Genomic DNA, 22,285 nt, shown 5'->3' on the forward strand with positions numbered 1-22,285 from the left:
GCAGCAACAGAAGCGCTGTTCATAGCAACAGCAGAAGGTTCAGCAGCATGAACTATAAAATGGTTTAAAATTTAATGACAATCTAATTCGACTATACCTTGAAGCAAAAGGGTCGCAACAGCAACAGAAAGAAGGGCTTTAGTATGCATATTGTGTGTGTGTATATATAGTAATCAAAAAGAGAGAGAGAGAGATAAAAAGAGAGAAAGTAAGAGTGAATAACAAGTTGAATCCTTCTATTTAATAGATTATATAAATTGTCTAATGGGTAAAATATGTGTGCTATTTGGGTACATCAAATATGTACTTGGATCTATTGTCTATAGGTATGTGATTGAATAGGCAATCCTAGGTTAGAATCTCAATGACATTTAAGACAGTTCATTCTTTATGCTGCACATTTCTTTTTGTTTATATGAAAATGAATGTTGTCTATGTCTTGATCACATGTGAATACAGTAAGAAAGCTTGTTTAAATTCATTTTTGTCTGGAATTTCTAATGTTTACATGAAAAATTTAAAATAATTTCTATTCATTTGATCTAGAGCCATTTTTGAACTCTAAAGTCTGTTTTCAAATGTAAAAATGAACACCACTATATATACTTTATTACTGCTTGTTCATAAGAGTGAATAGTTCTTTCTTTAGTGTTCTTTAAGCATACTTTCTTTAGAATTGCTGTCTGGTATCAAAGCATCTAATCTTTTAAACATGTCCTTAACGTGGACTTTCAAATCATTGTCTAGACTAAATGCAAACATAGCATACAATCGTTCTCGAGAAACTTGATCATACCTGTTCATAGCCATGATGAATTGCGCTCGATATGTCTTGATCTGTTGTTCGATACAGCCGCGATGCCTTTCATAACCATAAGGCATTGTAAATACACCGACAATAAAGAGACCAAAAAGCATTTTGATTGGCACGATACCAGCGATCATGTAAACAAAGGCTGAAATAAGACATACTTGGGCTGTTGTGTTTGTGTCTTCTACATAGATCACTTTGGCTGATTTCTGAGCCATGATTTCGAGTATGTCCATGAACACAGGAATGGTATGTTCCATCGCAGTGCGAATGGAGAGCGATGTTTGATTCATATGCATACTACAGACATTCAGTTATGTCTTTTTCTAAACGGCTACTTACTGAAATGGATGTTGGAGTCGGTTGACAGGCAAACCAGTCCAAAGAGATCGCATCCAATTGTAGATATTAACAAAGGCCAAGTTAAATCCAATTAGGGTAGTCAATCCACCAGCCAACAAATACAAGAGTGAGTGATAAGAAGTCAGGATCAAAAGAAACAGAATGCTACCAAAGACAATAGCACTCTTTCCAGGGATCTTCCAGTGAATAAGACGTATGCATTCAGAAGACAGGATTGAGATCAAATTGTCTATGACCATCATGAGTATAACAAACAAGAGTGAAATGGTTACTTTTTTTTAAAAGCTGTTCCTCATTTATAATGGGGCCATAAAAGGTAGTGGGTTTTACAACATCTGTTGAACTTGAAGGGCTTATAGGAAAGACATGTTGAACACCCAAACCACGCAAGTCTTGATCAGATACAGTCACTTTTTATGTCAAATCATTTAATTTCATCTGATCAATACTTACTGCTGTTTATTATCTTTGGCTGCCTTTCAATGAACCGACCTTAAAAAAAAAATGGAAAAGAAAAAGACTTGAGGGCACTCAACTGTTATAAAGGCTTTAAGGAGAAACTTGTATAGATAGGGGCTTCCTCTGTGACAGTAAGTCTATTGTGTTTCATATGTAGTTGTACCATTAGGTGTTTCATCAAGGATCAACATACAAACTAAATACGATTTGTAATCAACTACACCTTTTGCCAAAATGATGTCGCAAGAAAAAAAATTAAAGCGCCGTACTTTTAAAAAAACAGTGTCGTATGTTTTTAGAAAAGAGTGTCGCATGATTCAGGAAAATAGTGTCGTGCTTTTCAAAAAAAAAAAAAAATATGTCGCATATTGTATGTAGCTGTTGATTAAATAGGGTGGCCTGCAAACACTTCAAGAGATGGCTTGCCTTTACAATTATTTGAGGAATAGTAGGACATTATCTCAGGTTTTTGAGTGGAACGCTGGATCAATCAGACAAATATTCTGAATTGAAAAGCTTTTATCTTGCTATGAATAATGCTCCTATCCATACTCATAAAAAACTGGCAATTTCATTACTAGTAGATACTACAAATGCTTATATCTCCCCCTTACTCGCCCTGCTGAGTAATTTTGATCAACTATTAATAAGATAGTAAAGCATAGTAAATTTAATGATAAAGAAAAATATGCTTCGATTAGACAAGAGTATTTTAGCAAATATGCTCATGAATAATGCCAATACTATTCCAATCGACCTTAACGCTAAATATAACGATGTTTATTATGCAATGAAGAAGAGCATCGAAAAAAAGGCAATGTTCAATAAAAACTTTGCCAAAAGCCTAAGAATATGGGAAAGTAAGACCATCGAAGACGAAGAATTCAGAGGTTACTTTCATCATCATAACTTGGATTCTTTTGAAGAAGGAATGTTTTTTGTTTCTTTCATGTCCCAATGGCAACTACAGGTATAATTACTGTTACAGAGTAATTAAAATTGTCATGCTAACGACAATTTACAAATCTATTATTTGATATTAAAATACTCTATTGTACCTAGATCTTGAAAACAGATGGGGATATGGTTTCTCTTGATTCCACCCACAAAACCTGTATGGCTTTGACTAAACAATAGTGTTATTTGTATACACTTATTGTTCGCTGTAGAGTAACCGGCAAAGGAAAGCCTTTAGTGTGGATGATAACCAATAGTGAAGCCCAGTATCTTATTAAATTCTGACTCCAATAGCTTAAGAATGTACATGGATATCGACCATCAGCGATAATGGTTGATAATTCTGATACAGAGATTGCAGCAATCAATAAAACCTATAATGTTGAAGGATATGCTGGTGACGATCAGACGACTCCAGTTTTCAACAGCAATTTCGATATACTGATCTGTCACTGGCATATTTTGAAAGCATGGAAAGAGGCCATTTTAAAGCATGTCATGCCAGAGCAAAGAAGATCTAGATCAATGGAAGAAAAAAAGAAAATGAGAGATGAAGCATTGGATCTTCTAGTGAAAATAATGAGCGCCACTTCTGAGTCAGTCTTCCAAGATAGATGGGAAGACTTTGAAGAGTGGCGTCAAGAGAATGATGCCGAGTGGGGAACTGTTGGTCTTTTAGAATATATGACTAGGAATTATATCATCGTTAGCTAAACTCAAAGTATTTTACTAACAAAAATTAGGTGTACCGTATCTTGGGCATAGGGCTCTTGGAAAAAAGTATACATACTCCAGCACAAGTCCATCAACCTGTTTAGTCTATGGATATTGACGCAGATGAAGCTGTAGTAACTAATAACGATCAACTATACACGACTGCAAGGTAACTTAAATATACTTCATATTAATCAATATTAATTAATAAGAAAAGCAGATTACAGAACAACAGTATGGAGCTTCTTAACTTCACGCTAAATATAACTAAAACAGCTTTCAGCTCTGGTAATACGCCTCAAATCAATAGAGTGGCAACAGATATCAAATCTTTGCTTGATGAGCTAAGAAACTTTACTCTTGACTCTCAAAGACGCAATAGTCATCAACTTCGTTTTTAAAACCAAAAAAAAAAAAAAAAGTGAACGCCTTGTAGCGTTATATACTAAATTCTATAAATATCAATAGATATGTTTATTAATACCTTCTTCTATAATGTTTTGTTCATGATGAGAGTAATTACCTCTTTGTAAGCGAATAGCAATATGAATAATAGATAAAATTTCAAAAAAAAATAATTGCGATTGTGGTGACGTAATCTCTATTTATCTATTGATGCGAAAAAATTTTATTTTTAGTACTTTGGTTCTTTTAATAAAGACTAGTGCTAATGATTAAAATAATCCTGCCCTGCCTCTTTGATCGAGTAATTGGTCTTGGATGAGAACTTCCCATCGCTTTGATGAACAAACTAAGTCACCAGAGCCATATGGGAGTGGGAAGTATTACATTCGACCGTGGTTATATTCATAACCCCTTGGTGTAATGCGCAAGCTTGTAGTAGATACTGCAGACAACGATATAAAAGATAAGTGTCTATCTCATTTTTCTTACCTTTTTTATGTTACTAACTATGTTTTATTAATTCAAACAGCCATAGATAAAGAGAGTTATGATTCGTACTCATTCGATAGCTTATATTTTGGGGATAACCGCTTTGTTGTTACGATTGATATGTTTCTAAATTTTATTGCTTTTTGATTTTTTACAGTTGGCTGCATTTCTGTATCACCAATCCTTCATTTATCATATAGTATTTCTGTCATTTCCCACTCTCTTAATTACTTCTCTTCACCCTTTCTTTACTTTCTGTCACGTATTATCAAACCGTCAATCTGTAGCATTGGTGCGTGTTTATTGTTATAGTCTCACTCTTTCCCAATCCATCGCCTCCTTTCTACCCGAAACTCTTTCACTTTCACTACCGGGAAACTTTAGTAGAAATAGCCCATTATCCCTCCTTCATCCTGAGCTGCCTAGCTCACTTTCGTTCCCATTCAAATAGTATATGATGTTTTGCATCCTATAATAGCGGTTTAGTCACTTTTAACCTCAGTAAAATAAAATAAATCTTACAAAGTGTCTAAAATTTCAATAATCTGTAATTCTTCACAATCTAACTTCTTTTTTCTGTACTCATGCTTTTTTTCACTCAAGTATATCAAAGCTTCATGTTCAGGTTGTCTTTCATGGTCTGATTTTTGATCTTCACTCTTCAATTTCTGCAAAGCAAATCAGTGGATGATTCTCAGTTGACTAGATCTATTTTGCGCTACTTACCCTCATAACATTGGTATATATTTCGTTACTTTCTTGTGTTAAATCATATATGGGATACGATAGCTTTTCGAATTCAGACCAGCGCGCATCTGGGAACACACTTTTGCAGTACTGTGACGTCCAATCGTGAGCTAGATCAATAATTCCTGATAACGAAATGCTGTATGGAAAGTAGTTTAATTTAAAGTATTATTTAATTTGTCAGAAAAAAAAAAGTATATTACCGTAAAATTTGACCAAGGACTTCATCGTTATCCACCCAGTTTTTTAAAATAGAAATAGAGAGACGGTTCAAATGGTCAAGATTGCTTTCTTGCCTAAGGAGAAGTTCATTAACATCATCCTCTGACGGTGTGTAGTCCTCATTTTTGTGCTGTTCGCAAGAAAGTTTGGTTAAGCAAATTCAAATTCAAATTCAAATTCAAAAAATATTTATGCTACTATTCACTATGTTTTTCTGTATTGAGTCTATAAATTCTTCCTGTTCATCGTCTTTCCATATTTTTTCTTGGTCATATCATTACTATTGTTGTCATTTTCCCCTTCGTAGCCGTCATCTTCTTCATTTTCGTCTTTGTCGCATTCTTCATCGTCTGTCATTTCTTCATGCGTTCTTTTCTTGATAGCCTGAAAGTTCATATTTTTTTTAGATGCGACACTATTTCCTAAAAACATACGACACTGTTTTTTTAAAAGTGCGACACTTTTCTTGCGACAAAAGGTGTACTTACATCATTATCCTGATTAAGGGTATCACGTTTCTGTTTTTAAGTATGATTGGTTGAATCAGTGCTTAATAATTGCCAATGATTGACTATGCTTAGATTTAAATAATAAAAAGTATAAAAGGGTCGCTTTTATTTTATCGTTTTAGAGTTGAATGATAAGACAATTTATAAAAAGAACCATGTCAACCCAACAAGTCGATAACTTTTCTATTCATGGAAACTCCATTAAAGAGGTAAAGCACAATAATAATGCTGAACATGAATTAATTCATTAAGGTATATGACATTCCTATGTCAGTTGTCAACCGACCTATTCCCTCACAACTCGACCGAGAAAAAGTTGAAAACATGAAAGAAGTCTTACAAATACCTGAAAGAGAGAAAGAATTGACACCTATTGTAAGTAAATATGTTTTTGGTTGGATAACTTACGCCTTAAATAGGATGTGCATCACGTAAAGCATAATGATCAAGACTATTATTTTGCCTTTGGTGGATGTCATCGTTGGGCAGCCAGTAAAGAACTCGGAAGAGAGACCATTCGAGCCAAATTGATTGAAACACCGGCTAGTGTCATTTCAACTTATCTCGGTTCATCTTCACCATTTAAAAAGTAAATTACACAACTTGCACTGTAAATAAATCGATAATTTTATTACACAATCCGAATATTTGTTTCCAACACATCATTTTCTGTTGGACAGAACAAAGGAAGAGAAGTATTGAATCCACTTGTTTGTGCTTTCTTGTGTTTTGAGAGAAACATTTGATTCCATAACTCCCTTGATAAATAAGTGCCTGCATGTACATTAGGATGATATCCATCCACATTGCTATAGAGTTAATATAAAACACAAGCATATAGGCAGTTTACCTAAAAGCATAATATGGTATGGAAGATATATCTATATTCATGGGTTGAAATACGACAGCTATGTTCTTTGACATTTTTCCAGTCAAAGCTCCTGCTAAATTTTGAATGATAGAACCATTCAATTCTTCTGCCAGTTCAGCCAGTACTTGATTATATCCAACAATGACTTGTCCCATATCATTGTTTGATACCGAACAACAATAGCACTCATAATCCGAGATATGAATCGTATCATTGACAAACTTTTTCTTGTAACCAGGTTTTTGATCTGTGATGTGATGTATTTTATCATATCGCATCAAACCAACTCATATACATCATTTTTTTTTTAGTATATAGCTAGATTGATTTCTTACTTACTCAGATTAATAAAAGCATAGTCTATACGATGAACAAGTTCCTCTAAACTTTTTCGAACATTGTTTTTATAGTCACGTACTGCCTGTGGATTCATACAGGCTACAGAAGCATCATTATAACCAATATAGAGATGAATAAGTTTCCATTTTTTAGCATGAGGTGTATCCAAGCCAATCTGCTGAACCAAGTAATCGACTTGTTCTGGTAGTTTGTCACTTGTTGCTCCTGTCTGTGCTGCATTCAAAAAATCAATTTCAGGACTATCAATGATGAGCATAAGATGATGAAGTCATTGTTTCTTACTCATGATGAGCATCCAAACAGAAAAAAGTGTCTAAAAGAAACGTCAAAAAAAAAGACAATCAAAACCATACAACCTTACTTTGACATAATCTAGCGGGTTTCTCACCTAGAGAAGCACCATAGACATCAGGTTGAAAATGCTTTATATAATTGGCTATAGAAGCAGCTTGGGTATCCTATTTTCTCATTCAATACTTGTTCTTTAAATACAGAGCATTACCCCTCCCATGGTAAAACTGACACCACGATATTCTTTTATAGTTGAATATTGAACCACATCCAGATTTGTGTTTTTAGCAAGCATACCAGCAGTAATACTAACAAACCATCTTAATCATAACCAGATTATTTTTTATTGTTACCTGTCACCCATAGCCGCTATGATTTGAATATCGTCCACTCTCAAGTGATAGACACTGGTGGCTGGTGAATGTGGATGTATTTTTGGACAATCAAGTATAGTGGCTGCTTCAAATGCGTAACCCACAGTAACAAGATAGCTCAATAGCATAAAAAAGAACATGTTGATAGAGTATAAAAAAGATATATATATATTGGATATCGATACGATTTTATAACCCTCCTCTTCTCTCCTTTAAACAGAAACTAAAACAAAACTTGTTTCTTAAAATAAGGAGAGTCTTTCCTCATACTTTTGTTGGATCTATAGGAACAAAGAAACGAAAGCATAAGCCATGCTTTCCCTATAACTTTCGTTTCTTTTTCTTCGTTTACTATCTTGTTATTCATAGATTCTGCATACAAAAAAAAACAAAAAAAAAAATAAAGACAACAATAGCATTTCTCCTTTTTATTTTTCAAGGATCTAAACTATATATACCAGAAATCCAATTTATAGAACTGAACACAATAAGTCATGCTTGAATTATGAACAAGGAAGGTCTTCCTTTCAAAGGGACTCAATTGTTCTCTCTTTTTTATAGAATAAAGGTAACACAGTCCTGTTGCGTTTGAAGCCGTAGGTCCAATACGGCACTAAAAAAATATGACGGATATTCAAATACAAATCACGTCGCGTAAATGAATTAAACCAAAAAAAAAAAAAAAAGATTCGCGTCTTGATTTGCTATTCTGCTTCTTTATTATTATTATTATTATTATTATTAGTACTACGCGATACAATGAATAAAAAAGTAGACTTGTTAATAGAAGAGCCTTGTCCTGAGCTACTATGTGGTATATGTACAGGTATACTTTGCTGCAATTGACTATAGGATTCTAAGCTTCCTGTTAGATGTCCTTGAGGATCCAATACAAGTGCATTGCCCAGAAGGTAACTTAATCCAAACAGAAATGTGATGTATACTAAGAAACAACGGTGACAGACCATATGTTTTGTAGTAAATGCATTCAGTGTCATATAGACAAAAAACAACTAGAAAATTGCCCAATATGCTTGACATTGCTGGATAAAAATTCTTTTCAACTCTCTAAATTTGTACAGAGACAGGTGGGAAGATTACGTATTCAATGTCGCTATGCAAAGAGTGGGTGTCCATGGCAAGGTTTACTCTCAGACAATCACCTTTTAGAGGTAAGATGAGACCAGAAACTGTATATGTTATTGACATTGCCAGTGTACATTTCAACCCCAATCATGTCCTAATGCAGGATGCGATGCCACTCATCTCAATGAGGCCACCATGCAAGAACATCTCAAGACATGTCTTTATCAGACCATGACTTGCCCTAATCAAATGCCACTTTGTCAGCCCTTTTTACGAAAAGATTTAGCTCAACACGAAAATGAATGTCAGTCGTATACATGCATTTATGCACATGAAGGATGTCCCTTTATTGGTACTCTTTCTCAAGCAAAGACACACTGTGATCAATATTGTGGTCATTTACATCAAAAGATTGAACATTTAGAGCAAGAAGTCAAACGACTCAACAAATGGATTCAAGATATCACTATGGGACTTGATGTCAAATTGCCTTCAACACCAGAGACACAACAGCAAAAGGAAAAGGATGCCATGGTGGCTGAAATGGCTTTATTTCATCAAATGTTGAATGAGAATCCCTTTCAAGGATTGGATCTAACAGACGTCAAAGAAGAACCCAATCCTGCTATGATGGACATCAGTCAATGTTTGCCTGACTTTTTAGAGAACCAGAAAAGTATAGATGCCTTGTTTGAGACAGCCAAGTCACCACAACCCCTTGAATTTGTCCCACCTGTGCATGCACCCAAAAGAACATCAAATGGTAAAAAGATTCGATATAGTAAAAATGTTCGATTAGCACATAGTGCTTTACGTATGGCAAGGCAGAGAACAGCCAGTACAAGCAATCCATCCAATGATGCCATCCTGAATAACCTAAATCATGCCAAGAAACAACAGGTTGCATTTAAAAACCAAGATAGCCTGACTCAGACAGAAGAAAAGACCAAACCAAAATCAACAAAAAAAGAGAAAAAGAAGCCTTCTTCTCCTCAACCTGATGCAGATACAACTACCACTACTACTTTACCAAAAAGAAGACCCATGTTTATCTTGGCTTCTTCTTATTTATCGAATTACAATAGCAATAACAATAACAATACAGTGTAAATCAAGATGTCAATCGTTTATTCTTTTCTATTTCTTGTTGATATTTCTCTTCTAGTTCTGCATAAGCAGCCCTTAATTCTTCCAATTCTTCTTGATGAGTGAAGCTGACACTCATCACTGCTGCTTCAATGATCTTGACTACTCTCCAAAGACGAAATATGATCAACAGACTATATGGGTAAGTATTATTGCATTCCTTCCCTTCCTCTTTTTACCCAGCTATTTCTCTTTCTTTTCCTCTCAGAATCACTTCTAGCAGAAATGTTGTGCTGACCACTAGTATTCGTGAATAAACAATTGATGGACCATTTTTTCTTACCTGCCGCATCAAAGACGTGTAATTTCCAATGAGGATAATCAGGCAAATAGTAACCAGGACCAAAAGCAACAAGACATAAGATACATTCAAACAAGAACATGGTACAGATAAAAATACTGATACTTTCAGCTATTTCAAATGCCAACAAGAGATGATTCTCTTTAACGTCTAATACAGGTACTTGACATTCGTGAAAGAAAGTATAAAAAATCTGTACAAGTACACATGCAGCATCAATCAGGACCAATGACAATACAGCCAAATGAAACTTTTCATTCTCTAGTTTCTCTCCTAAACTTTCACGCCATCCCTTTTCACGTAAAGGTGGTTCAGGATCCAATGTGCCATACGTAGACATCAAAAAAAAAAAAAGAGCAAATTTTTATTATGTAACACATTCAAGAAGATAAAGAAAACGATTGTACGTGCTTTTCACCATGAACTGTGTATTCAATTTGACATTCTAATTCTCTTGGGTTTTCTTCACCCTTATGACACGTAAATAGACCCCAGATTTGATCGCCTGCTTTCACTGGAATACTTTTTTCAAGCACAAAGGTGGTTTGTTTCCAATGGGTATCTTCACCAAATGGACTTGTGGTCATATACACTTCACCTTCTACTTTTTGTGCTTGTCTATCCAAAGGAATAGAATGACCATCTCTTGTAAACCAAGTATCAAACCATCCACCAAATGCATGAACAGTACCATCTCTTTGTGCTTGCACTGTAAAAGGAACCACAAAATCTAATTCTTGAATCGTAATGGTCTGTAAAGGTAAATCTAACAAAGTGACCACATTGGAGACCACCGAATGAGGCTTGATGAAATCAACAATCGATTCATTCAAAGTAGGCTTCATGGCAGACATCTTGAAGCCATAGACATCATTCCAGTAATCAATATGGTCATTTTTGAATTCTTCATCTTCAAGTGCTGCCATCAAGATACGTGTCTGACTAGGTGCCATGATACCCTGAGGAGCTAACCAGCGATCACGTGCCACCAAGACAGAGTCCAACATGGCCTCAAACAACAAGAAATAACCCATCCATTCCGAAATAATAATATCGACTTGAGGCACAGGCAATTGAATCTCTTCAATCTTGCCACGAATACAAGTAATGATATGATCCAATTCGTTTTCCTTCACATTTAGCTTGGCCTTTTCAATGATAGCTGAATTATCGACCGAAAAGACTTGTTTGGCACCTGCCTTGGCAGCAAACATGGACAAGATGCCCGTACCACAACCTACATCAAGCACAATCTTGTCTTTAAACACGTCTTTGTTTTCATACACAAAGTCACGATAGGCTTCTGTACGTGCTCTGTCTTTCAACATTTGTTCATGGATATCGTTATGAGCATACCCATTGAAATAATAGATGCTGTTGTCCACGACGGGTTCTTCTGTTTGATTCTCGAGAGGTTCATAAAATCTCTTTTTTACGCTTGATTTATAAGCTTCAAATTGGCCTTGTAGATTTACAGCTTGTTCTTGCGCTTGTTGAACAAGTCCAGCTAAATGTCTTTCAAGGGGTGTGGTGGGTTCCATCTGAGAAGGATTGATCTCGGGTGCGTCTAATTCATCAAAAGCAAAAAGAAGGGCATCGTCTTCCAACACAGGTTGCAAGTAAGCATCTTCTTTCCAAAATGATTCTTTGCCTGTGAATTGAACATCAATCGCACTTAACTGAGGATTGGATTTCACTTGTTGACGAATGTAGTTGATCAGACGAATGCATTGATAAAAGTCGAGATGCAATGATCTTCTGACCTGAATGAAATCAAAACCGTGGACTTGTTTAATATGTTCAAATGTCATGTTGACTTGAGGAAACATGTCAGTACAGAATAAACATTGTGAGTCTTGTTGTTCTTCTTCATCGTTGGACCAGTCATCCCATGTTTGATCTAATAGTGTCTCAGGTTACCATGTTGATTCGTAAGTAGTTTTTTTTTTCTTACCTTCAGGATCTACTTCAGAAGGTGCATATTGTGAGCCGTGATAGTGGGACATGGTAAATGACAAAAGAGAGAGAGAAAAAAAAAGAGAGAATGTCAATTTTTTTTTATGCAACAGAGCAACAAGTGACGCGTTTTCTTGATGATGGATGGGAGCCACAGACGCGTTTCTTTTTTGTTTTTGTTTTTCTTTCGCGTTATTTTATCATGAGTACAGAAACCCAAATTCAACGCGTATTTGAACTGGGTGATAATGACAAAACCATTGCATCCGAATGTAAATTCAAGCAACATAATCCATAAACTCACCTACTATTAGTAACTAGCTTATGTAATTTGTATTCCTTGACACCCGATCACCTTAAATTCAAATGGGAAGCATTTGCCCTGAACACTGGTTGTTCCATCAAGCCTACGTTACCTTATATCAAACACTTGAAGAATGCACTTCAAAGAGAACTTGATCGAGGTCGCAAGACACGTAAAACCATCAAGGGCAAAGTAGTTACTAAACGAAGCCAAGCGATGGATTTATCTGAATATGGCATCTCTCAACCGTATTCAGAGGACAGTGTGGAGAGTTTCATGTCGACCATGATGCATTCGACAACAAAACCACATAAAGTAGTCCCCTTGTCCTCTTCTCATCTAACAGATACACACATGTAAGTCTTATTTAATCAGACAAGACGTGTTAATGATGTTAGTTCACCCATGTCGAGTCAATTCATGACACGAAAGACTTCCCATCTGATCGAAAGTCAACACAATCCTCACTTACCACTGATAGACAAACCAGAACAACCTTCAGCTATTCAATTCAGTCATTTAGAACCCCCATCCAAGAGTATCGCTACATGTTTGAGAAGATCAAAGAAAGAGCAGACATGTTGGATGAAAGGATTGAATACATCAGCAGTTTGATCATACAAGCACATCAAATTGAACTTAGTAATCCTACACGCCCTCATCAAGAACCTATTTATACCTGTGGTCGTATTTGTTCAGACAGTGAAGACAAATTAAACGAGACATCTGTGTTGTTGCAGACATCTAAGGATTTAGGCATGGGAAGACGTGTCAAACTTGATCTGGCGGGTCTGGAGCAATATTCTCTTTTCCCTGGTCAAATTGTAGGTCTTTATGGTCGAAATACGAATGGAGAGGTCTTTTCAGTCGAGCGTATATTACTTGTAAGTCTGTTTATTGACTCTATTTTATTCATGTCTATGCTAGCCTCCTTTACCAGAGCCATGTGCACCTATGCAGGCAGACAACAGGCCTTTAGAGATGATTACAGCAGCAGGTCCATTTACACTGAATGATGATTTATCCTTTCAACCTCTAGAAGACTTACTTCAGATGTGTGCTACACAGAAACCAGATGTAATCTTATTGATGGGTCCATTTGTATCTAGCCAACACCCTCGTATCTTCAGTGGCAAGATAGAAACATTGCCTGAACAGATATTTGCAGATCAAATCTACAAGCGATTAGAGCAAGTATTAGACATCCTTGTCCATACCCATGTTTTGATGGTCCCTCATGCAGATGACGTGACCCATATGTATCCCTTGTTTCCTCAACCAGCATTACAGGATATGAAGCATCCACGTATTCATATGCTGAGTAATCCTTCTTTTATCAGTATCAATGACCATACCATGGCTATTGGGAATATTGACATTCTATTTCGATTAGCTCGAGAAGAGATACACAAGTAAGTCTAACGTTATCTGATCTATAACTGATGTGGCATAGAAATACAACGGATAGAATGCATGAACTCTGTTTACATTTACTACAACAACACACATATTATCCATTATTCCCTCATGCAGTGGGTGATAGTATTGATTCAGGACAACTAGATCGCATTCAGTTATCAAGACGACCTGATCTATTGATATTACCTTCACAACTAAAGCACTTCACCAAGGTACTAACATAAGCATCTATCTATATAACTCATTTGTTTATCAATAGGCTGTACAAGACACTGTCTGTATTAATCCTGGCCATGTATGTAAGCAAGTATCAGGCGGTCATTATGCTCGTATTATGATGTATCCTACAGAAAATGATCGTATTCGTGTTGATTTATTCAAACTATAATAAAGAGACTTAATAGGCTCGAATACTACTACTACTATTATAGTCTGACATGACTAAATGAACAACCATATCACCCACAGGTTCAATATCAATATGTTGAAGTGCATCTTGTATCTCATCCATTGTTTGATATAACCAATCCACTTCACCATCAGACATACCTCCATTGGGTTTAGCTTGGTTTAAGATATCAAGGATGGTATGGGTGTCTCTGTTGGGATACGTGTGTTTATCTTGTTGTGTAGGCTGAATATGGTCTAATAAGCTAGCATATTTCATTTTACGTTCTTGTACGTCATTATCTTGCAAAGGATCTGTTTGTCCACTTGAGATATCAATCAAATTCCTATAGATTTATGAGTCTTATGTCATCAAAACATAACTTACTGTGTTGTTTTATCGATAATACTGTTCCAAAACTCTTGTTCTTTTTGGACATCAATCGTTTCATAGGTTTGATAGTTCATTCGACTAATATGCATTAGTGCTTGATTCTGTCTAATGTTACTTTACTTGTCTCCCACTGGGTCATGTAATAAGGGTGCATCCTATAGCACAAAAGTCAGTACAAAGTCATGTTGTATTGATTCTTACTTCTTCATGATCTTCTTTACTTCCACAACACCCCATATTGATAATACAAAGTAAGAAAAAAGGTTTAAAATTCCGTGCATAGAAAGAAAAAAAAAAAAAAATAGTGTTACGTTGAAATTGAGTACCTAAAATAGGTTCACTTCACAAGCTACTTTAATTTGTATATAAAATACACTCTTTCTTTCTTTCTTTCTTTATTCACCTCCTCCTTCTCTATCTCTCCTTTCCTTTCCTTTCCTTTCCTTTTTACTTGTTTTTCTTTATTTTAATACGTTCCTTTTCATCATGTTTAAAAAGCTATCATTTCACCTTCATAAATCACAGTAAAGTATATTGATTATAAATTTATGCCTTTTTTTTTTATATATTGATTTTGTGTTTATGTAGTCCTCATCAAGTAAACAAAAGAAGAAGAAAAAGAACAAACTGATGAACAAACTTACTCATCTACTCCATTAGGAACAACTGAACCGAGATTCCCTTGTGGATCCCAATGCAACCAAGATCTATACTGAAGATATTGATCCATGCCTTGGTAAGATAAAAATTCATATTCTTAGTCTAACATGACAAGTCAATGATTGGATCAACCCAAAAGACGATCATTTAGCTCTCCCTCCTTTAACTATTGATCATGCAAATCGAACATCACTTGTCTATCCATCACCTGCTTCTATTCCATCACCCATGACACCAGAACCTATTCAACAACCAGATGCTGAAATTGAATCCCTTGTTCATCAAGGCATTTCTTTTCATGAAAAAGGCCAATTGGAAAAAGCAACCCAACTATTTCGATTAGGTGCTGAAAAAGGGAATCCTATTGGCATGTTTCTTTATGGTGTGTCCCTTCGTCATGGCTGGGTAAGACATTTATCCTCCCAAACTAGACACTCAATACGTGATATAGGGTTGCAAAAAAAATGAACATATTGCGTTTCAATACCTTCAAAAAGCAGCTGAACATGCTGTTGAAGATTTAGCTAACATTACCAACACAGTCAACACATCTGCTTCTAAAGGTGAATTAATCATGGCCATTTATGAACTAGGTGTCTCATTTAGACATGGTTGGGGTGTATGTTGATCTTTTTTGTGTTTGTGTGTCTATTGTCTTATTCAATCTTTATATGTAGTGTAAAAAGAACAAGGAATCTGCTGTTCAGTTCTTCAAGATAGCGGCTGATCTAGGTGATCCAGATGCACAAAATGATTTAGGTCATTGCTACTATCAAGGACAAGGAGTTAAGAAAGATCTTTATATGGCTGCTAAATATTATCGTAAAGCAGACAAACAAGGTCAAGGCATTATGGGCAATTCTTGGATTTGGAAATCAAAATACGACCATCCTCCTAAGAAATAAACAAAAACACGTGACCTTAAAGAGCAATGAAAACAATGTCTTTTTTTTCTTTTTTTTTTTAAAAAATCTTGTGAACAATGGCTTCTACTAAAGTAATGGCTAAACTTCAAGCAGATCAAAACAATATAACTCAACTAGCAGAACTTCATTCAAAACAAGGTTCTCATTTAATGCTGTCTAAAAAACCTAGTATAACACAACGTTGGCATGCTTCATCTATCAAAGTAAGAGCATAAGCACATGTATGTTTATGTACGCGTTCCTTAACTAACTAAGTTTCAAAGTCGCCACCTTTAAGAGATGAAAAAGGTAGATTGGATCTATTCACTACCTTTATATTGATATATAGATAAATAGAGCTATTAAAACGACATCAACATGATCCACCTTCTCTTTGTCTTCATCTCTATCCAACTTATTTTAAATTTGAACATGAAGATGGATTCTTTTCATACAAGAGTCAATTCAAAGTAAGTTGTTTTATGATGAATCATTATTTATACGTTGACAAGGATTTCTTGACATGCATCAAAGAAAAACAATTGCCTGGTGATTTAGTCGATATATTCAATGAAGCTTCATGTCGTTATTACAATGGTAAATAATAAACAACTACACATAGCATATTAACATCATGATTAGGCTGCCTTATGGTGGATATTCATGACCATCGAGCACAACATGCAACCACGAAACGTATTGTCATGAAACCTACAGCAGAAAGTATTTGGACAGATATTGCCTTGTTAAGTGAAGAATGGGGTGTACCATGGACAGAAGATATTGCTTTACAAATAGAAGCACAGATACTGGTAAATAAAACCAAAAGATAGCATGGTGGACTCATGGCTGTATTAGATAGCGACAGAAGAACCGTTATGTCTCGATCCGTCTATTCAAGTGTCTCGTGTAAGTAATGCGATGGAATATAGCACAGGACGCAGAAAACCAAAGCGAAAGATGAAATACAATTCAGTTGAACGTGAGCAAAAATTAGCCAAGAAGGCAGAGAGCATGAAACTCATGACACTGATGGACACGGTAAGCCTTCCCCCCCCTCTTGATGACATGATGATGAGTATGAAACTCACAGGGTCATTCTTTTTAGCGAGCCAAACGTTCATTTCCTTTTGAACCTAATTTTGGCAAGATTTCATTTGTTCATGACTGGAGAACCAAGAAGAGTAAATTGGGTTCAGATCCATTACCTGCTTTAGATATGAAGAAAGGGAAAGGCAGAAAGAGTATGTCAGAACCTCCTCTTTTACCTGATGGTCGAAAGTGTATACGCACAGTTCGATTTGAACGGACAGAAGGGGACAAGAAGGTCTATACGATGGTCAATATCTATCTTCTTCATGGAGAGTACGATGGTGTGTTCCGTTGGGGCACAGTGTATGATACAAGTGTTCAGGGTGGTAATATTGACTTCAAGATTGGCCCAGAATATTTAATGGAAACTTACCTTGTTCATTTGAAATCCACGTATGGACAATTCAATACACTGGTATCAGATAACACAAGTACCAACATCATACCTCCTTCACCTTCTCATCCTCGATTACCTGCTAACACAAGTACAGCAACGGCAGCGGCAACGGCGACGACAGCAACGACGATGGCGACGACGACTCATTTGGCTCAACCCAATGTCAATTTCCAATTACAACAATTACATGCTCAACAAAGCCGTGCTATGCAAGCCAAAGCAGCCATGCTTCCTCCTCATCAAAGAGCTTTACTGAACCAACAAACATCTCAACCATTAAATCCAATGCAAGCAGAAGCTGCTCAGGCACAAGCATTGGCTCAAGTCCAAGCCCAAGTTCAGGCCCAAGCCTTAGCTCAAATCCAGTCTCAAGCACATATGCAACAATTGCAACAACAAGCTCAATCGCGTGCGTCCACTCCTTCTCAATCGCATTTAAGTACACCTACCATGTCACACACACCGCTTCAACGTCCTGCGATGGTCAAGCAACCCTTGGCTGCTCAACATATGGTATTGCCTCAACAACAACAACAACAACAACAACAACAACAACAACAACAACAACAACAACAACAACAACAACAACAACAACAACAGCAGCAGCAGCAGCAGCAGCAGCAACAACAACAACAACAGCAGCAGCAACAACAACAACAACAGCAACAACAACGTCCAATGATGCCTGTGCCTCCTATGACGAATCTTCAACAAGCAGCTTTGGCTCAAGCGCTCAGTGGTCATGGGCAGCCGTTGACACCGCAAGCTTCTTTGCAGCGGATTCAACAGTTGGTCACGTCAGGTGCGATACCGTTAGCGACAGCACAGCAATTGGTGAGTCAGTTGGCTAATTCGAGTCATTTGCAGAGACAACAGGCTGCTGTTCAGCAACAAGTGTTGCAGGCTCAACAACAAGCGGCTGCTGTAGCTGCTGCTCAACAACAACAACAACAGCAGCAGCAGCAGCAAACTAACCCACCACAACAAGCTAACTCACAACAACAACAACAGCAACAGCAACAACAACAGCAACAACAGCAGCAGCAGCAGCAAGCTAACCAACAGCAACAACAAGCCGCTCAACAAGCTGCTCAACAAGCTAACCAACAACAACAGCAACAGCAAATTGCTCAACAAGTTGCTCAGCAAACTAACCAACAACAACAATCATTACAACAACAGCAACAATTAAACCAACAATCACCTGTTCAACAAAGAATGGCTACAGGTATTCCACAACCTCAGCAAACACAAAACCCCGTTCAATCACAAGCCAGTATGGCTGCTTCTCAATTGTTAGCACAAATGAGTCCTCAACACCAACAACAAATGGGCTTATTGATGGTACGCCGTAACCATTTGGCCAACCTTGCTGCCAGTCGAAGTATATCTCAAGAAGATTTACAGACACAAATCAGACAATTACAGCAAATGCAACAACAAGTGTTACAACAGCATCAACAACAACAACTTCAGGCACAACAAGCTGCTCAAGCACAAGCACTGCAACAAGCACAGGCACGTGTGGCTGCTGCTCGTCCTCAACAACCACAACCACAACCACAACCACAACCTCAACCTCAATTAACACCTCCTCAACAACCCTCTCAACAAGGATCTCCCGCCACACCTCAAATCAATCAACAGCAAGCTCAATTGATTCAACAATTAATGCTTCAGCGCAACTTGAATGCTATGCGTGGACGTGGTCGAGGACAAGTGCCTTTCTCTCAACAACAAATGGCTGCTCTTCAAGCAATGCGACAACAGCAACAACAACAACAACAGGGCGGTATGATGCGTAATAATGCAGGACAATTAAACTTACAAGACATCAATCGTACGGCTATGATGGCAGGCCTTAATCAGAACAGACTAAATCAAGCAGCAGCCTTACAAGCGGCGGCGGCGGCAGCAGCAGCAGCAGCAGCTTCAAATGCTGGTTCACCTGGATTACAGCCAAATGGATTATTAGGACAACAAAATCTTCAACAGTTTCAAATGAATTTACAGTTTCAACAACAACAGGCAGCAGCTGCTGCTGCTGCTCAACAGAGAAATAACATGTTGAATTTTCAACAGGCAAATAACACACCAAATAATTCAACCAACAATACCAATAATACAAGTAACAATAATAACAATATGTCATAATAATAAAATTACTATATTTGGTCACTTGTTTTGAAAACAGTCTTGATTTAAGGCATTGCACAACATATACGCATAACCTTTTTTTTTTTCATTTTATTTTATTTTCTTCGCTTTATTCTATGCCTCCCAACACACAAGTTACTGAACAAGAGATGCATTCTTTATCCTTTATAGACCATTTTTGGTCAAAAGATAAAACGGGTATGAATCATTTATTTGACTATATTCAATCCACACATCAAGATTTAAAAGCCATAAGTGATGTTTATATGGAAAGGTAAGGTGTATTATTGTCAATAAAGGACTAACAAATCAAAAAGGGCTCGTATTGAACAAGAGTTTGGAGAGAAACTATTGTTACTTGCTGAAAAGAACCATTGCCAAGACAAAAAAGAAAAAGATGGCCTATTGGGTGCTTATTCAGCAGTCTATACAGAACTACAGAAGACAGCAAAATCACATTTAGAACTGTCCGATAATCTCAAAAGTCAAGTTGCTTCTGAATTAAATCAAAAGCTAGAGGAATATACATCACTTTTAAACAAATGGATTTCAAGTATGCATGATTTTTATGAGGAAAGAAGAGAAGTCATGTTGGATCTTTTGAAGGTAAAAAAAAAAAAAAAAAGACGAAAAGTTCAACTTGCACTGATGAGTCTAGACAAGAGCCAGCTATCTAAAGGAATATGAAGTGTCCAATGGGCAGACAACACCTATGATGAACACACTCAGTAAGTGATTCCAGAGATGCTTCTTTTAATTAATATCTTTTAAAGAGGAACAATATAAAATATTAGTAACCAAAGTAGACGCTGCTGCTCAAGAATGGAATTCAACCTGGAAAGAAGCATGTGAGGTGATGGAAGCCATGGAAGAAGACAGGATTGAGTTGCTGAAAAGTAATGTATGGGAATACGCCAATCTGACATCAGCAACACTTCTTGTACAAGATGAATGGTGCGAGCATATTCGAACACAGTTAGAGAAATGTAATCTTGAACAAGAGATTGAAAGGTGTGTTTCTTTATGTGGCACTGGATCCAAGATACCAAGTAAGATACAATGCAGTTATTTGCATTTACTGAATCTTATGTAGCTACAAATGATTATGTAGGCGAATTAATGCGAGAGCAAAAGAGAAAGCAACACTCAAGTAAACCAATACCTAAACCACCAGTTAAACCCATACGCCAATCTCAAGAGAACGCACCAGAACAACCAAGTAATCCAGTACCAAAACCTCAGAAAGAAGAAAAAGAAGCATCTAAAGAACCTATGCCATCAGAAGAATTATCTAACATGAATAACCATGATACTCTCAATCGAGCGCGTCACTATGTAAGCGATAACATGGGAAGTACAGCTACTCGAGGTCAAATACGACGAAAACCATTAAATAAAGCCTTAATGGAACAAGTATCAAATGAGATGGCCATTGCGCGTCAACAAAGACAAGAACAAAACCCTGCCACATTAGAGAAAAGCCAGTCTCATGGCTCTTTGGATGGTTTACTCAAGACGTTTGAAGTTATTTCGCCTACAGAATCAAAGTCTACAGAATCAAAGTCTACAGAACACAAGTCTACAGAACACAAGTCTGCAGAACCCAAGTCATATTATCCAAATGCAGTCGTGAGTGAGGAAGCAAGAGCACGCCGTCAACCTTCTGAATACAAGCCAGATACGGGATCTATTCCTATCAGAAAGAATAAGCAGGCTACACCCAACCATGTACTTCAAGAGATCTCTACGGAACGTCAAGAATTACCTTTAACACATCCTGTCGTTGCACCTAAATCGCCTCGTCCTTCAGCTCAACAGATCCAGCCTGAAGAAACACACCATACTTCCATGATACAGCCCTACCATGGCTACAATCAACCGCCTATGATGACTTCTCCTATGATCCACCGATCACCCATGATGCAGCCCTCACCTATAATGCAGCCCTCACCTATAATGCAGCCTTCACCTTTAATGCAGCCTATAGCTTCCCCTCTGATACAACCCATGGCTTCTCCTATGATGCAATCGCCCATGATAAATCCAGTGCAACACTTTGGCACTTCATCTCGAGGTACATTACCACCACCCATCACAATCCCTACCAATGTTTCACCTCAAGCATCGCCTGCTATGTCGTATGCTAACCTAGGCGGTGTTTCTCCAGGAGGCATACTTCCTTCGCCTGCCATCAGCTCACCGTATGTTCAGCAAGCTATTCCTCGTTCTCATCAATATTCAGATGGAAGACCTATTCAATTCTGGGGTAAGTTGTAGATATAGAGAGAAACGCCTTGTTTATTCATATGCTATAGCTCGAGCTAAATACGATTATCAAGCAAAAGAGGCAGACGAATTATCTTTTAAAGCCCATCAATTCATAGGCATTTTAGAGGCAGACATCACACAACAATCATGGTGGTTTGGTGCTGTTTGGGATGACTATAGACACATATGGTCTGCACCTGGTTCAGTTCCAAGTAACTTTATGGAAATACAATAAGTTTTA

The 22,285-nt window shown here is 37.0% G+C and overlaps 13 protein-coding genes across 13 annotated transcripts; 7 read left to right on the top strand and 6 right to left on the bottom strand.

Annotated features, from left to right (window-relative positions):
• Positions 1–571: 571 nt before the first annotated feature.
• Positions 572–1,702, bottom strand: B0P05DRAFT_535367 (uncharacterized protein). Its single transcript, XM_051577427.1, has 4 exons — positions 1,628–1,702; positions 1,447–1,584; positions 1,154–1,403; positions 572–1,111 (listed from the first exon to the last, which is right to left on the bottom strand). Coding segments are annotated over exons 1-4 (855 nt in total). The 5' UTR covers positions 1,629–1,702; the 3' UTR covers positions 572–645.
• A 273-nt stretch (positions 1,703–1,975) lies between these two features.
• B0P05DRAFT_636093 (uncharacterized protein) lies at positions 1,976–3,708 on the top strand (the record flags this gene model as incomplete). The annotated part of the gene is made up of 5 exons (XM_051583612.1): positions 1,976–2,603; positions 2,885–3,295; positions 3,334–3,370; positions 3,428–3,473; positions 3,522–3,708. Exons 1-5 carry the CDS (start codon positions 2,307–2,309, stop codon positions 3,703–3,705), a joined length of 975 nt encoding a protein of 324 aa, XP_051436658.1. The 5' UTR covers positions 1,976–2,306.
• Positions 3,709–4,716: 1,008 nt separating this feature from the next.
• B0P05DRAFT_585676 (uncharacterized protein) lies at positions 4,717–5,563 on the bottom strand (the record flags this gene model as incomplete). The annotated part of the gene is made up of 4 exons (XM_051582462.1): positions 4,717–4,866; positions 4,925–5,084; positions 5,149–5,269; positions 5,449–5,563. 4 exons carry the CDS (start codon positions 5,561–5,563, stop codon positions 4,717–4,719), a joined length of 546 nt encoding a protein of 181 aa, XP_051436659.1.
• Positions 5,564–5,743: 180 nt separating this feature from the next.
• On the top strand, positions 5,744–6,298 carry B0P05DRAFT_535380 (ParB/Sulfiredoxin). Its single transcript, XM_051577428.1, has 3 exons — positions 5,744–5,885; positions 5,929–6,051; positions 6,096–6,298. The coding sequence occupies exons 1-3, from the start codon at positions 5,805–5,807 to the stop codon at positions 6,267–6,269; spliced, it is 378 nt and encodes a 125-aa protein (XP_051436660.1). The 5' UTR covers positions 5,744–5,804; the 3' UTR covers positions 6,270–6,298.
• A 224-nt stretch (positions 6,299–6,522) lies between these two features.
• B0P05DRAFT_466716 (uncharacterized protein) lies at positions 6,523–7,712 on the bottom strand (the record flags this gene model as incomplete). The annotated part of the gene is made up of 6 exons (XM_051574353.1): positions 6,523–6,833; positions 6,887–7,146; positions 7,190–7,220; positions 7,269–7,365; positions 7,467–7,506; positions 7,552–7,712. The coding sequence occupies 6 exons, from the start codon at positions 7,710–7,712 to the stop codon at positions 6,523–6,525; spliced, it is 900 nt and encodes a 299-aa protein (XP_051436661.1).
• A 619-nt stretch (positions 7,713–8,331) lies between these two features.
• B0P05DRAFT_585679 (uncharacterized protein) lies at positions 8,332–9,768 on the top strand (the record flags this gene model as incomplete). The annotated part of the gene is made up of 4 exons (XM_051582463.1): positions 8,332–8,398; positions 8,445–8,483; positions 8,575–8,744; positions 8,788–9,768. The coding sequence occupies 4 exons, from the start codon at positions 8,332–8,334 to the stop codon at positions 9,766–9,768; spliced, it is 1,257 nt and encodes a 418-aa protein (XP_051436662.1).
• Positions 9,769–9,817: 49 nt separating this feature from the next.
• Positions 9,818–10,394, bottom strand: B0P05DRAFT_436756 (uncharacterized protein; the record flags this gene model as incomplete). The annotated part of the gene is made up of 3 exons (XM_051573718.1): positions 9,818–9,938; positions 9,984–10,044; positions 10,088–10,394. Coding segments are annotated over 3 exons (489 nt in total), but the record flags the coding sequence as incomplete, so codon positions are not given.
• A 70-nt stretch (positions 10,395–10,464) lies between these two features.
• On the bottom strand, positions 10,465–12,130 carry B0P05DRAFT_535390 (S-adenosyl-L-methionine-dependent methyltransferase). Its single transcript, XM_051577429.1, has 2 exons — positions 12,060–12,130; positions 10,465–12,005 (listed from the first exon to the last, which is right to left on the bottom strand). The coding sequence occupies exons 1-2, from the start codon at positions 12,109–12,111 to the stop codon at positions 10,486–10,488; spliced, it is 1,572 nt and encodes a 523-aa protein (XP_051436664.1). The 5' UTR covers positions 12,112–12,130; the 3' UTR covers positions 10,465–10,485.
• Positions 12,131–12,263: 133 nt separating this feature from the next.
• B0P05DRAFT_570338 (DNA polymerase alpha/epsilon subunit B-domain-containing protein) lies at positions 12,264–14,008 on the top strand (the record flags this gene model as incomplete). The annotated part of the gene is made up of 5 exons (XM_051581303.1): positions 12,264–12,333; positions 12,376–12,721; positions 12,847–13,249; positions 13,293–13,777; positions 13,819–14,008. The coding sequence occupies 5 exons, from the start codon at positions 12,264–12,266 to the stop codon at positions 14,006–14,008; spliced, it is 1,494 nt and encodes a 497-aa protein (XP_051436665.1).
• A 130-nt stretch (positions 14,009–14,138) lies between these two features.
• Positions 14,139–14,840, bottom strand: B0P05DRAFT_535394 (uncharacterized protein). Its single transcript, XM_051577430.1, has 4 exons — positions 14,767–14,840; positions 14,686–14,720; positions 14,560–14,643; positions 14,139–14,518 (listed from the first exon to the last, which is right to left on the bottom strand). The coding sequence occupies exons 1-4, from the start codon at positions 14,800–14,802 to the stop codon at positions 14,182–14,184; spliced, it is 492 nt and encodes a 163-aa protein (XP_051436666.1). The 5' UTR covers positions 14,803–14,840; the 3' UTR covers positions 14,139–14,181.
• Positions 14,841–14,925: 85 nt separating this feature from the next.
• Positions 14,926–16,158, top strand: B0P05DRAFT_535408 (uncharacterized protein). The gene is made up of 6 exons (XM_051577431.1): positions 14,926–15,089; positions 15,154–15,163; positions 15,226–15,301; positions 15,341–15,630; positions 15,677–15,844; positions 15,903–16,158. Exons 1-6 carry the CDS (start codon positions 15,052–15,054, stop codon positions 16,128–16,130), a joined length of 810 nt encoding a protein of 269 aa, XP_051436667.1. The 5' UTR covers positions 14,926–15,051; the 3' UTR covers positions 16,131–16,158.
• A 49-nt stretch (positions 16,159–16,207) lies between these two features.
• B0P05DRAFT_570341 (Spt20 family-domain-containing protein) lies at positions 16,208–19,773 on the top strand (the record flags this gene model as incomplete). The annotated part of the gene is made up of 8 exons (XM_051581304.1): positions 16,208–16,354; positions 16,415–16,439; positions 16,488–16,600; positions 16,643–16,727; positions 16,773–16,942; positions 16,989–17,171; positions 17,239–17,374; positions 17,426–19,773. 8 exons carry the CDS (start codon positions 16,208–16,210, stop codon positions 19,771–19,773), a joined length of 3,207 nt encoding a protein of 1,068 aa, XP_051436668.1.
• Positions 19,774–19,925: 152 nt separating this feature from the next.
• B0P05DRAFT_578440 (uncharacterized protein) lies at positions 19,926–22,279 on the top strand (the record flags this gene model as incomplete). The annotated part of the gene is made up of 6 exons (XM_051581857.1): positions 19,926–20,050; positions 20,094–20,382; positions 20,435–20,504; positions 20,550–20,825; positions 20,870–22,042; positions 22,092–22,279. 6 exons carry the CDS (start codon positions 19,926–19,928, stop codon positions 22,277–22,279), a joined length of 2,121 nt encoding a protein of 706 aa, XP_051436669.1.
• Between the last annotated feature and the right edge of the window lie 6 nt (positions 22,280–22,285).

Source organism: Gilbertella persicaria (assembly GCF_025201335.1).
Source record: "Gilbertella persicaria strain CBS 190.32 chromosome Unknown B0P05scaffold_12, whole genome shotgun sequence".
Taxonomy (NCBI): Eukaryota; Fungi; Mucoromycota; class Mucoromycetes; order Mucorales; family Choanephoraceae; genus Gilbertella; species Gilbertella persicaria.

Bases quoted from the DNA above. Each gene is read 5' to 3' on its own strand.
- B0P05DRAFT_535390 (XM_051577429.1), bottom strand. From the start codon at position 12,111: ATGTCCCACTATCACGGCTCACAATATGCACCTTCTGAAGTAGATCCT. The intron at 12,006-12,059 runs GTAAGAAAAAAA...AGACACTATTAG, and splicing joins TTCTGAAGTAGATCCTGAAG to ATCAAACATGGGATGACTGG.
- B0P05DRAFT_535380 (XM_051577428.1), top strand. From the start codon at position 5,805: ATGATAAGACAATTTATAAAAAGAACCATGTCAACCCAACAAGTCGAT. The intron at 5,886-5,928 runs GTAAAGCACAAT...TAATTCATTAAG, and splicing joins ATGGAAACTCCATTAAAGAG to GTATATGACATTCCTATGTC. The intron at 6,052-6,095 runs GTAAGTAAATAT...CGCCTTAAATAG, and splicing joins AGAAAGAATTGACACCTATT to GATGTGCATCACGTAAAGCA.
- B0P05DRAFT_535394 (XM_051577430.1), bottom strand. From the start codon at position 14,802: ATGGGGTGTTGTGGAAGTAAAGAAGATCATGAAGAA. The intron at 14,721-14,766 runs GTAAGAATCAAT...TTTGTGCTATAG, and splicing joins GTAAAGAAGATCATGAAGAA to GATGCACCCTTATTACATGA. The intron at 14,519-14,559 runs GTAAGTTATGTT...ATAAATCTATAG, and splicing joins ATTATCGATAAAACAACACA to GAATTTGATTGATATCTCAA.
- B0P05DRAFT_535367 (XM_051577427.1), bottom strand. The intron at 1,404-1,446 runs GTAACCATTTCA...TGATGGTCATAG, and splicing joins GGAACAGCTTTTAAAAAAAA to ACAATTTGATCTCAATCCTG. The intron at 1,112-1,153 runs GTAAGTAGCCGT...GAATGTCTGTAG, and splicing joins CGACTCCAACATCCATTTCA to TATGCATATGAATCAAACAT.
- B0P05DRAFT_535408 (XM_051577431.1), top strand. From the start codon at position 15,052: ATGTTTAAAAAGCTATCATTTCACCTTCATAAATCACA. The intron at 15,302-15,340 runs GTAAGATAAAAA...TAACATGACAAG, and splicing joins AGATATTGATCCATGCCTTG to TCAATGATTGGATCAACCCA. The intron at 15,845-15,902 runs GTATGTTGATCT...CTTTATATGTAG, and splicing joins CATTTAGACATGGTTGGGGT to TGTAAAAAGAACAAGGAATC.